This window comes from Salvelinus namaycush, chromosome 25 (genome assembly GCF_016432855.1).
Source record: "Salvelinus namaycush isolate Seneca chromosome 25, SaNama_1.0, whole genome shotgun sequence".
Taxonomy (NCBI): Eukaryota; Metazoa; Chordata; class Actinopteri; order Salmoniformes; family Salmonidae; genus Salvelinus; species Salvelinus namaycush.
Window position 1 is genome coordinate 31989507 of NC_052331.1, and position 14103 is coordinate 32003609.

The window sequence follows — 14103 nt, forward strand, 5'->3', positions numbered from 1 at the left end:
GCCGCAGGCTGCACAATATTTCCTCTAACGTGCTGCAGGCTCGCTCTGGCTTTTGTCGAAGCTCAGTGCTTTAAATAGCTAGTTGGGGAGGGGAAGTTATGTTATAGTTGAACCGAAGACATGCGGAGACCGAACTAATGTTCAGTGAAATGCAAATGAATCTTCTCTGAACTTTTTTTTCTTCACCGATGGCGTATGCATTGTCTAGATTTAAATACCTCTGCTGAATGAACTTTAAAATAAGTTGTTAGATGTCTCACGTGACCAGAACAATTCACCACTACTGAAATAGCTTTTATGAATCCTCTTTAGTTTGCATTTATTTCCTCTTACCAAATGTAATATATTCATCAATTGGAAATATATGCTGTGTGTTATCTTTATGGTCATCTGTTAATGGTGGTATAATAATTGTAGGCTAATCTCCCAGCGTAATAAGGCAGCCATGCAGGATTTTATTTCTAAACTGAGTTAACCGAGGGCTCATGCATTGTCTGGTTGTTAATACTTTAGCTGAGTTCAAAAGCATACAGTGGGTATAGAAAGTCACCAACCCTTTTAAAATTGTTCACCTTTTGTTGCCTTACAGCCTGAAATGAAAACGCATCAAATCAGACTTTATTAACACACAGTAACCCACAATATCCAAGTGATTTGCTGACGGGTATAAAATCCAGCACACAGCCATGCAATCTCCATAGACAAACATTGGGAGTTGAATGGCCTTACTGAAGAGTTGAGTGACTTTCAACATGGCACCGTCATAGGATGCCACCTTTGCAACAAGTCAGTTCATCAAATGTCTGCCCTGCTAGAGCTGCCCCGGTCCACTATAAGTGCTGTTATTGTGAAGTGGAAATTTCTTGGAGCAACAACGGCTAAGCTGCGAAGTACTAGGCCACACAAGCTCACAGAACGGGACCGCCGAGTGCTGAAGTGCGTACAAATCGTCTGTCCTTGGTTGCAACACTCACTAGTGAGCTCCAACCTGCCTCTGGAAGCAATGTTGGCACAAGAACTGTTCATGAAATGGGTTTCCATGGCCGAGCAGCCGCACCCAAGCCTAAGATCACCATGCGCAATGCCAAGCGTTGGCTGGAGTGGTGTAAAGCTCGCCGCCATTGGACTCTGTAGCAGGGGAAACGAGTTCTCTGGAGTGATGAATCACGCTTCTCCATCTGGCAGTCCGACGGACGAATCTGGGTTTGGCGGATGCCAAAAGAACGCTACCTGTAAATAATGGTCTGTGGCTGTGTTTCATAGTTCGGGCTAGACCCCTTAGTTCCAGTGAAGGGAAATCTTAATGCTACAGCATAGTGACATTCTAGATGATTCTGTGCTTTCAACTTTGGGGCAACAGTTTGGGGAAGGCTGTTTCCTGTTTCAGCATGACAATACCTCCCATGCACAAAGTGACTTCCATACAGAAATGTTTTGTCAAGATTGGTGTGAAAGAACTTGAATGACCTGAGCCCTGACCTCAACCCCTTCGAAAACCTTTGGGATGAATTGGAACACTGATTGCGAGCCAGGTCTAATCGCCCAACATCTGTAACCGACCTCACTAATGCTCGTGGCTGAATGAAAGCAAGTCCCTGCAGCAATGTTCACACACCTAGTGCAAAGCCTTCCCAGAAGAGCGGAGGCTGTTATAGCAGCAAAGGGGGGACCAAGTCCATATTAATGCCCAGGATTTTGGAGTGAGATGTTCGACGAGCAAGTGTCCACATACTAAATATTATATTTTATTTATCTATATGTATGGCTCTTAAAAGAAGAAATTGTTAGATGTTAACAAAGGAGTAGCTTTTACGGGTCCACATTCCTTCACATTTGTTTCCACTTACCAAATGTCATATTTGTTTAACGGTGTCTGGTCTTTATGGTCATTTGTTCATGGTGCTATATGGAGTGTCTGATCTTTGACCTCGTCCTCCTAGCGTAATAAGGCGGCCATGCAAGAGCTTGAGGTCGGCCAGCAGGTTATCTGTAAGCATAAAAATGGGCGCTACTACCAGTGTGAGGTGCTGGAGCTGACCACCGCCACCTTCTACGAGGTCGTCTTTGACGACGGCTCCTACAGCGACAACCTCTTCCCTGAGGACATCGAGGTGAGGAAACTATACCTTTATCGTTGGATGCATGCGACAGCCACAAGTTCTGAAGCTCTATCTGGGGGTGTTGAGAAACATCAGAAGACACATATGTTGTTTGCTGTAACAAATAGACAATGCAGTTGTATTGACATATACATATATATTCTAAACAAACTAATCACTGTGGCAACAAATGAAACTAAGTTTTGCCTGAAACATTTCCTTTCTAAATGTTGTATTACAATGAGGAGCCCTAATGCAGCAGTGTCAATAGATCAGTCTGCTTTTATCAGTGCAAGCCGTGGCATTCAGTGGTATGGCAAACACAGTGGTAGTATTGGTCATAGAATTGAACCAATCCTAAAAAGTGGAAACAAATCAATCCAGTTGTGTTGTGGGCTATATTGACTTGATTTAATGGTCCCGGCGTATTTAACTGTGGCTCACTGAACTAATACGATGGCTCTTGTCTACGGTTTGGTTTCAGAACCGGGACTGCGTCAAGCTGGGCCCGCCAGCAGTGGGCGACGTGGTGCAGGTGCGCTGGACGGACAATCTGCTGTACGGGGCCAAGTTTGTCGCATCGCACTCCATCCTTATGTACCAGGTAATAGGGACCACATTAACTTTTATTTTTTTACCTTTATTTTAACTAGGCAAGTCAGGAAAGCACAAATTCTTATTTACAATGACGGCCTACCCCGGCCAAATTAACTTCCTCACTTCAACCACATTCAGGCTGTGCTCCATAGTGATGCGCAGGTTGACTCGTAACCTGAGGTTATATCCGCGGGGCGGGGGCGAGTTTAGGGTCATGAAATATTGTGTGGATGAATGGCTGATGGATGGGTGGCGGGCAGGGTGAATATAAATAAGAAATTGTACAAAAATCCGTAATTGTATATAATTCTTGTGCAATTCATATCTAGATGAACTACATCGAGGTTTTTCTTTAATTATTTGTATCTGGCATTAGTGCTTACGTTTTAGGGCGTAGCTGTACGCGCGCCAAATAGGCTACACAAATGTTTTTGTTTCAGCTACTCTTAAGATATCACGGGATCTGTCAGTCTAATTTAGGAGGGTTTGAGCACAAGAGAACCAGAGATTAAAAATACTGTGCAAAATTAAGGTTTTATTTACAAGTTTACTCCAGTGAAAATAGTGCTGGTGAATATTTACAGAAGTGGCTTAGAATTGTTCCAAAAATAACTTTCTGGTAGCCTGTTGCAGTAGACAAAAAGGACAAAATGTCAAAATAAAGAACAATAGCACTCAGTAGCAACCAAACGGCTATGAAAGGCAAAATGCATTTAAGCAGGCCAAAACTCACGCAACTAAGTATTTGTTTGGAGAACTTAGCAACACATATTGCCTTAACAGCAGCTTATATACCCACAGTAACCCAGCACACCCAATTGAAGAGAAACCATACCAATGCGCACTTTAAGGGGATCCATTGATAGATCGTCATTATAGACACTAAAAGGAAACAGACATTTTAGTAATTTAGCAGCTTATCCAGAGCGACTTACAGGAGGAGTTAGGGTTATTAAGGGACTTCTTTAAGGTCACATTTTTTTCACCTAGTCGGCTCAGATTCCAACCAGCGACCTTTCGGTTACTGGCCCAACGCTCTTAGCCGCTAGGCTACGTACCTTAACACCAACAGATGTCGCCACAATAAACTTAAAGCTACAATATGTAACTTTTTGGGTGACCTGACCAAATTCACATAGAAATGTGACTTATAGATATTTAATTCCCATAGAAAGCAAGTCTAAGAAGCGGTAGATCTGTTCTATGTGTGCTATTTCTATGCTTCCCATTCTGACGTTTCGTTTCTATCTTTTACTTTCGGTTTTGTACACCTGCTTCAAATAGCTGAAAGTTTTTTAAAAAATGTAGAAGTGGTTATGGAAAATATATTTCACAATGGTTTAGATGGTACAATGATTCTCTACACATTGACTGCTTGTTTTGTCACAAACTGAAATGGGGCGAACTATTAGAATTTTAGCAACCAGGAAATGTCGCTGCGATTTCTGCATAGTGCACCTTTTGAGGATTACTTGCTACAGTTAGTGGTTAAGCAATACAATGCATAATTGTCCTAATATAGTATGAATCCCAAACGGGACTAACCAATGCAATGACAGATTGCGTGAAATACAGAGAGGTGTGGCGTACGCGCACTAGTAACACTGCACTCCTGACACCGATGGAGCTCTCAAACCAATATGTGGCATGTTACAATGAGTGAAACTCAAAAAATAAATTGATAAACAAATGAAATGTGTTAGCTCTAATGGCACAAACGAGTGGTGCACTCACAAGTTTAATGCAACTGCAGTAATGCAGTTTATAGAAATGGAAATGTTTGTAGACTACTTGGCGCACATGGGGAATGTAGAATGATGGTTCGACGTGATGAGAGCAGTAGAGCTTGCATCGTCACATACTGATCAATAGGCCATCATATCCAATAAATAAACAAAATAGCCAAAACGTTGAAGAAAACATAATTGTGTAATACATTTAAGAAAAGGGAACTGTACAAAGCATTTTTTATATTTGTGGGTTGGAGTCTGGTATAGGCATCAATTTTAGTCTGCGGTTGCGGACAGTTTATGAGCAATTGCAGGTGGCCGAACAAACAGCTGGCCTGCGCACAACTAGGGCTCCAACCAGGTTCAGGCTGCGCTCCTACCACGTTCAGCCCATACCAACAGATTCAGGGGGCTGACGTTTATAAAGAAATTGTGAGTGGGTTTGCGTAATTGGTTTGGCAAGTACAACGGTTCTGAAAACACATAATAATCATGTGGTCCTCTGTACGGATTTGCTTAAATGTAGTTTTTTTTCTTTAATGTAAAACATTTTTTCTTCTTGCTACTCTTTTCACATACTACAGTGCCTTGCAAAAGTATTCACCCCCTTGGCATTTTTCCTATTTTGTTGCATTACAACCTGTAATGGACATAAACAAAATAGTCCAAATTGGTGGAGTGAAATGAAAATAATGACTTAATTATTACTACAAATCGGAAAAGTGGTGCGTGCATACAGTTGAAGTTGGAAGTTTACATACACCTTAGCCAAATACATTTAAACTCAGTTTTTCAGTAGGATCACCACTTTATTTTAAGAATGTGAAATGTCAGAATAGTGATTTTATTTCAGCTTTTATTTATTTCATCACATTCCCAGTGGGTCAGAAGTTTACATACACTCAATTAGTATTTGGTAGCATTGCCTTTAAATTGAGTAAAATGTTTCGGGTAGCCTTCCACAAGCTTCCCACAATAAGTTGGGTGAATTTTGGCCCATTCCTCCTGACAGAGCTGGTTTAACGGAGTCAGGTTTGTAGGCCTCCTTGCTCGCACACGCTTTTTCAGTTCTGCCCACAACTTTTCTATGGGATTGAGGTCAGGGCTTTGTGATGGCCACTCCAATACCTTAACTTCGTTGTCCTTGAGCCATTTTGCCACAACTTTGGAAGTATGCTTGGGGTCATTGTCCATTTACAACCAACCTTTAACTTCCTGACTGATGTCTTGAGATGTTGCTTCAATATATCCACTTAATTTTCTTACCTCATGATGCCATCTATTTTGTGAAGTGCACCAGTCCCTCCTGCATCAAAACACCCCCACAACATGCTGCCACCCACGTGCTTCACGGTTGGGATGGTGTTTTTCGGCTTGCAAGCCTCCCCCTTTTTCCTCCAAACATAACGATGGTCATTATGGCCAAACAGTTCTATATTTGTTTCATCAGACCAGAGGACATTTTCCAAAAAGTACGATCTTTGTCCCCATGTGCAGTTGCAACCCGTAGTCTGGCTTTTGTATGGTGGTTTTGGAGCAGTGGCCTTTCAGGTTATGTCGATATAGGACTGGTTTAACTGTGGATATAGATACTTTTACCTGTTTCCTTCAGCATCTTCACAAGGGCCTTTGCTGTTGTTCTGGGATTGATGTGCACTTTTCGCACCAAAGTACGTTCATCTCTAGGAGACAGAAATGGTCTTCTTCCTAAGCGGTATGACGGCTGTGTGGTCCCATGGTGTTTATACTTGCGTACAATTGTTTGTACAGATGAACGTGGTACCTTCAGACGTTAGGAAATTGCTCCCAAGGATGAGGTCTTGGCTAATTTTCTGAGGTCTTGGCTAATTTCTTTTGATTTTCCCTTTTGATTTTCAAGCAAATAGGCATTGAGTTTGAAGGTAGGCCTTGAAATACATCCACAGGTACACCTCCAATTGACTCAAATTATGTCAATTAGCCTATCAGAAGCTTTGAAAGCCATTCCATAATTTCCCAAACTGTTTAAAGGTACAGTCAACTTAGTGTATGTAAACTTCTGACCCACTTGAATTGTGATACAGTGAATAGTAAGTGAAATAATCTGTCTGTAAACAATTGTTGGAAAAATGACTAGTGTCTAAACTATAGTTTGTTAGCAAGACATTTGTGGAGTGGTTGAAAAACAAGTTTTAATGACTACAACCTAAGTGTATGTTTTCACCATCTTTGCTATGAAGCCCCCAAATAAGATCTAGTGCAATCCGTTACCTTCAGAAGTCACATAATTAGTTAGATTGCACACAGGTGGACTTTATTTAAGTGTCACATGATCTCAGTATATATACATACACCTGTTCTGAAAGGCCCCAGAGTCTTCAACACCACTAAGCAAGGGGCGCCACCTAGCAAGCGGCACCATGAAGACCAAGGAGCTAACCAAACAGAGCTGGGCTTTACAGAACAGTGGCTCGAAAAAAGACATTGCTTAAATAAACCAATAATCAAACAGGTTTGGTGTTTGCCAAAAGGCATGTGGGTGACTCCCCAAACATATGGAAGAAGGTACTCTGGTTAGATGAGACTAAAATTGAGCTTTTGGGCCATCAAGGAAAACGCTACGTCTGGTGCAAACCCAACACATCTCATCACCCCGAGAACACCATCCCCACATTGAAGCATGGTGGCAGCATCATGTTCCGGGTATGTTTTTCATCGGCAGGGACTGGGAAAACTGGTCAGAATTGAAGGAATGACGGATGGCGCTAAATACAGGGAAATTCTTGAGGGAAACCTGTTTGTCTTCCAGAGATTTGAGACTGGGACGGAGGTTCACCTTCCAGCAGGACAATGGCCCTAAGCATACTACTAAAGCAACACTTGAGTGGTTTAAGGGGAAACATTTAAATGTCTTGGAATGGCCTAGTCAAAGCCCAGACCTCAATCCAATTGAGAATCTGTGGTATGACTTTAATGATTGTTGTACATCAGCGGAACCCATCCAACTTGAAGGAGCTGGCGAAGTTTTGCCTTGAAGAGTGGGCAAAATCCCAGTGGCTAGATGTGCCAAGCTTATAGAGACACCCTAAGAGACTTGCAGCTGTAGTTGCTGCAAAAGGTGGCTTTACAAAGTATTGACTTTGGGGGGGTGAATGGTTATGCACGCTCAAGTTTTCAGTTTTTTGTCTTATTTCTTGTTTTTCACAATAAAACATATTTTCCATCTTCAAAGTGGAAGGCATGATGTGTAAATCAAATGATACAAAAACATAAATTTTAAATCCAGGTTGTAAGGCAACAATATAGGAAAAATGCCAAGGGGGTTGAATACTTTCACAAGCCACTGTAGTTAACATATTTTCCACTTCATACTGCTGCATACACTTTGTTCCTTGTGACCAGGACAAATTCCAGGCCCTAATTTGGGTGCTGTTAAATGGATAGTTTACTGGTGTTTTTGATATACGGTGACTGATGTACCTTCTTAAGTAACGTTGGATGGAAGCCTGTTTTTGCGTGACTTGTGATTGTTTTTTTGTGCTGACTCAGATGGAGTTTGAGGACGGGTCGTCGTTGTCTGCCAAGAGGGATGATGTCTACAGTCTAGACGAGGAGCTGCCCAAACGAGTCAAGTCCCGAATGGTGAGATGCGTCTCTCCCAATGTTCCTTAATCCAAACTGATTTATATCACATTAGGTGATATGAAATCACGCATTTTTATGATATTTTTGATGAATATTGGATTCAGTCCATGTTTATAATGCCAATCTATGTAAATGTATTTCTTTGATTCTATTCATAATAAACTCAGCAAAAAAAAGAAACATCCTCTCACTGTCAACTGCATTTATTTTCAGCAAACTTAGCAAGATTCAACAACTGAGACAAACTGAACAAGTTCCACAGACATGTGACTAACAGAAATTTAATAATGTGTCCCTGAACAAAGGGGGGGTCAAAATCGGAAGTAACAGTCAGCATGGCCACCAGCTGCATTAAGTACTGCAGTGCATCTCCTCCTCATGAACTGCACCAGATTTGCCAGTTCTTGCTGTGAGATGTTACCCCACTCTTCCACCAAGGCACCTGCAAGTTCCCAAACATTTCTGGGGGGAATGGCCATAGCCCTCATCCTCCGATCCAACAGGTCCCAGACGGGCTCAATAGGATTGAGATCCGGGCTCTTCGCTGGCCATGGCAGAACACTGACATTCCTGTCTTGCAGGAAATCACGCACAGAACGAGCAGTATGGCTGGTGGCATTGTCATGCTGGAGGGTCATGTCAGGATGAGCCTGCAGGAAGGGTATCCACATGAGGGAGGAGGATGTCTTCCCTGTAACGCACAGCGTTGAGATTGCCTGCAATGACAACAAGCTCAGTCCGATGATGCTGTGACACACAGCCCCAGACCATGACGGACCCTCCACCTCGATCCCGCTCCAGAGTACAGGACTCGGTGTAACGCTCATTCCTTCGACGATAATCCGACCATCACCCACGGTGAGACAAAACCGCGACTCGTCAGTGAAGAGCACTTTTTGCCAGTCCTGTCTGGTCCAGCGACAGTGGGTTTGTGCCCATAGGCGACGCTGTAGCCGGTGATGTCTGGTGAGGACCTGCCTTACAACAGGCCTACGAGCCCTCAGTCCAGCCTCTCTCATCCTATTGTGGACAGTCTGAGCACTGATGGAGCGATTGTGCGTTCCTGGCGTAACTCGGGCAGTTGTTGTTGCCATCCTGTACCTGTCCCGCAGGTGTGATGTTCAGATGTACCGATCCTGTGCAGGTGTTGTTACACGTGGTCTGCCACTGTGAGGACGATAAGCTGTCCGTCCTGTCTCCCTGTAGCGCTGTCTTAGGCCTCTCACAGTACGGACATTGCAATTTATTGCCCTGGCCAATTCTTTGAAAGACAGGGTCCTGAAAAAGGGAAGTTTATTTTTTGCTGAGTTTACTATGTTAATGGCTCTTAACTCTTAGATAACTGGATGATAATTTACTCATGGCCTCTCTCTCTCTCTCTCACTCTCACTCTCACTCTCACTCAGTCTAAGGCGTCAGACATGCGCTTCGACGGGATATTCACAGAGAAGGAGGTCAAGCAGGGCTCCAAGAGACAGCGAGTCATCAACTCCCGTTACAGAGAGGACTACATCGAGCCTCTCCTATACAGCGTTATGATGGAGTAACCCTCCTACTTTATGAACTCACCACACACCCAGAGAGGGGGGCATCTTTGGGGCACCCACAGCCTGGACAAGTGGCTCCAAACCTGGGTACTATTAGGAACAAACTCCCCATCCTGGGTGTGTAAGGCTTCCATGCCCCTGGGGCATTTTTTTAAACCACGGCTGGGATTTTAGGGGAGTTTCGGTTCTTTATGAAACTCCCCTATTTCTGTGAATTGTTTCTTCTTCCTCCTTCACTGTCCGTTAATGACGATAGGAACCATCAATGAATTAAGGTGGAATAGGAACATGCTGGGCATTTCAGTATATCATCTGACAACTTGCTGAGTCAGCTTTCTAACCTCTAGCATTACCCATCCAAAAGCATTCATTTTACATTTTTACTTGAAAGATGGTATTTCATAGTGCAGGTCATAATTCAATAACATGCTATTAACTGATTACAAAAAACTGAAGTGCTTTATATGCTTTGCAATACATTTTATGGACTTCATATTATCTCCAATAGGAATGTGCAGGTTTGATTGTGTCTACTGTGACATTAGGAGGATGATTGACGTTAGCAGGCCAAGAGGGCAGTGTTTTCTTGTTGGGTTCAGTTTAGCTATACAACTTTAAAGCTTTGAATTTATTGCATTTGTCAGTTGTGCAAGTTTGAGAACAACTATTTTACCACAGCTCACTGCACTTACAATCTCCAAAAATCCCCAGGATGTATTGATATTTATGTGGATAGGTGTTTGGGTGCACATTTGTTCTTGTTTCTTGAATTGTTAAGTTGTTTTTTTATTTTATTGCCATCCCATGTTGAATTGGTAGTGTGTATATGTGTATATGCCAAGGTTAGTCAAGTTACTCGTTCTGCTAAAAAGCACTTATTAACCCCCCCCCATTATTACTATCTGAAGGTTCTAAAACGTGTCCTGCTGAATGCGCACCTGGTCAATTACAGCCTAGGTGTAGACTAGTTGGTGTGTGGTCTTATCACAACCAATAATGCCACAGTGCCAGAATGGTTTGTTTGGACAGGGGAAAACATATTTTCAAATCATTTGAAGAATGTTTATCCTTCTCATGCTTTGTCGACGTTCCTTGTTGACCTGAATCGTTGATATTTGGGTAGTGTTGTGTATATGTAGCTCATTTAAAGTATCTCAGGAGGACTCACACCCTTACCACCTCACTCAAGTTTTGTTGCCATGGCTACTGTCTGAAGTGATGTGCATTACATTTGTGAACTTCAACTGTTGCAGTAAAGACCGGACTGAGGAGAAAAGCTTTTCATGTCTCTCGTTTGCTGTCCCCTGCTATACACTGATCTCAAACATCCTGTCAGACATACTTCACTTGAATAAGGTCCGATCGCTCAAGAAAAAAAAAGCTAATGTCCCTGAGGATGTTCAGGGGGCCGGAATATATTTACAAATAACTTGTAGACTGCAAATTGATCACAAGAAGCCCAAACGGATATATTATCTGCCTAAAACAATCATTTCAAACCTTGCTTACAATCAGGTCACTACATTTACATTTACATTTAAGTCATTTAGCAGACGCTGTTATCCAGAGCGACTTACAAATTGGTGCATTCACCTTATGATATCCAGTGGAACAGCCACTTTACAATAGTGCATCTAACTCTTTTAAGGGGGAGGGGGGGGTTAGAAGGATTACTTTATCCTATCCTAGGTATTCCTTAAAGAGGTGGGGTTTCAGGTGTCTCCGGAAGGTGGTGATTGACTCCGCTGACCTGGCGTCGTGAGGGAGTTTGTTCCACCATTAGGGTGCCAGAGCAGCGAACAGTTTTGACTGGGCTGAGCGGGAACTGTACTTCCTCAGAGGTAGGGAGGCGAGCAGGCCAGAGGTGGATGAACGCAGTGCCCTTGTTTGGGTGTAGGGCCTGATCAGAGCCTGAAGGTACGGAGGTGCCGTTCCCCTCACAGCTCCGTAGGCAAGCACCATGGTCTTGTAGCGGATGCGAGCTTCAACTGGAAGCCAGTGGAGAGAGCGGAGGAGCGGGGTGACGTGAGAGAACTTGGGAAGGTTGAACACCAGACGGGCTGCGGCGTTCTGGATGAGTTGTAGGGGTTTAATAGCACAGGCAGGGAGCCCAGCCAACAGCGAGTTGCAGTAGTCCAGACGGGAGATGACAAGTGCCTGGATTAGGACCTGCGCTGCTTCCTGTGTGAGGCAGGGTCGTACTCTGCGAATGTTGTAGAGCATGAACCTACAGGAACGGGTCACCGCCTTGATGTGAGTTGAGAACGACAGGGTGTTGTCCAGGATCACGCCAAGGTTCTTAGCACTCTGGGAGGAGGACACAATGGAGTTGTCAACCGTGATAGCGAGATCATGGAACGGGCAGTCCTTCCCCGGGAGGAAGAGCAGCTCCGTCTTGCCGAGGTTCAGCTTGAGGTGGTGATCCGTCATCCACACTGATATGTCTGCCAGACATGCAGAGATGCGATTCGCCACCTGGTTATCAGAGGGGGGAAAGGAGAAGATTAATTGTGTGTCGTCTGCATAGCAATGATAGGAGAGACCATGTGAGGATATGACAGAGCCAAGTGACTTGGTGTATAGCGAGAATAGGAGAGGGCCTAGAACAGAGCCCTGGGGGACACCAGTGGTGAGAGCACGTGGTGCGGAGACAGATTCTCGCCACGCCACCTGGTAGGAGCGACCTGTCAGGTAGGACGCAATCCAAGCGTGGGCCGCGCCGGAGATGCCCAGCTCGGAGAGGGTGGAGAGGAGGATCTGATGGTTCACAGTATCAAAGGCAGCCGATAAGTCTAGAAGGATGAGAGCAGAGGAGAGAGAGTTAGCTTTAGCAGTGCGGAGCGCCTCCGTGACACAGAGAAGAGCAGTCTCAGTTGAATGACTAGTCTTGAAACCTGACTGATTTGGATCAAGAAGGTCATTCTGGAAGAGATAGCAGGAGAGCTGGCCAAGGACGGCACGTTCAAGAGTTTTGGAGAGAAAAGAAAGAAGGGATACTGGTCTGTAGTTGTTGACATCGGAGGGATCGAGTGTAGGTTTTTTCAGAAGGGGTGCAACTCTCGCTCTCTTGAAGACGGAAGGGACGTAGCCAGCGGTCAAGGATGAGTTGATGAGCGAGGTGAGGTAAGGGAGAAGGTCTCCGGAAATGGTCTGGAGAAGAGAGGAGGGGATAGGGTCAAGCGGGCAGGTTGTTGGGCGGCCGGCCGTCACAAGACGCGAGATTTCATCTGGAGAGAGAGGGGAGAAAGAGGTCAAAGCACAGGGTAGGGCAGTGTGAGCAGAACCAGCGGTGTCGTTTGACTTAGCAAACGAGGATCGGATGTCGTCGACCTTCTTTTCAAAATGGTTGACGAAGTCATCCGCAGAGAGGGAGGAGGGGGGAGGAGGGGGAGGAGGATTCAGGAGGGAGGAGAAGGTGGCAAAGAGCTTCCTAGGGTTAGAGGCAGATGCTTGGAATTTAGAGTGGTAGAAAGTGGCTTTAGCAGCAGAGACAGAAGAGGAGAATGTAGAGAGGAGGGAGTGAAAGGATGCCAGGTCCGCAGGGAGGCGAGTTTTCCTCCATTTCCGCTCGGCTGCCCGGAGCCCTGTTCTGTGAGCTCGCAGTGAGTCGTCGAGCCACGGAGCAGGAGGGGAGGACCGAGCCGGCCTGGAGGATAGGGGACATAGAAAGTCAAAGGATGCAGAGAGGGAGGAGAGGAGGGTTGAGGAGGCAGAATCAGGAGATAGGTTGGAGAAGGTTTGAGCAGAGGGAAGAGATGATAGGATGGACTACTATGCATGGGAATTCTTTGGAACATGTCCTAAATTAAATTGGAGTTGATTTGCGGATGTTTTTAGTCGTCATCCACCAATAAAACGTGGGTGCCAAATAAAGTCACCCGTGGGCCAAATTCGACCCACGGGCTACCAGTTGGAGAACCCTGTAATAGATTGATACACTGTGTACAAAAATTTAAGAACAGTTGTCAAGTTGATGTCCATTGGGTGGTGGACTATTATTGATACACACGGGAAACTGTTGAGCGTGGAAAAACCCAGTAGTATTGCAGTTCTTGACACAAACCGGTGTGCCTGGCACTTACTACAATACCCCGTTCAAAGGCACTTACATTTTTTTTGTCTTGCCCATCCATGTCTCAAGGCTTAAAAATCCTTCTTTAACCAGCCTCCTCCCCTTCATCTACACTGACATCAATAAGGGATCATAGCATTCACCTGGTCAGTCTGTCACAAAATTAGGTTCTTATGTCCGACTTGTTCCATTTTATAGCAATTCAGGAAGGGGCATCAATCTGTTTTGTCATAACTTTTAGGAGAAGTTAACTGTTACAATTTGATGTTAGATTGCTTCTCACCCTGAATTTAGTCTGTGTCACTAATCCATGGTTGAGTTCTCTTTTAAACAGCCATTAAACTAGCCACTGCTAGCCCAAAATCTATGGAAGTGATGGAGCATGTTTAATTTTTTTTATGCACAGATAAGGTCCTAACAAAAATGGAGCTGAT

At 44.3% G+C, this 14103-nt stretch overlaps 1 protein-coding gene across 1 annotated transcript in view; it reads left to right on the plus strand.

The window, feature by feature from the left end:
* Positions 1-10871, plus strand: part of LOC120020496 (lysine-specific demethylase 4A-like) — a 31699-nt gene extending 20828 nt beyond the window's left edge. Inside the window, exons 19-22 of the mRNA XM_038964199.1 lie at positions 1941-2111; positions 2584-2703; positions 7955-8047; positions 9457-10871. Coding sequence (XP_038820127.1) covers positions 1941-2111; positions 2584-2703; positions 7955-8047; positions 9457-9597 — 525 coding nt within the window. The 3' untranslated portion in view covers positions 9598-10871. The remainder of the gene's footprint in view (positions 1-1940; positions 2112-2583; positions 2704-7954; positions 8048-9456) is intronic.
* The last annotated feature ends 3232 nt before the right edge of the window (positions 10872-14103 follow it).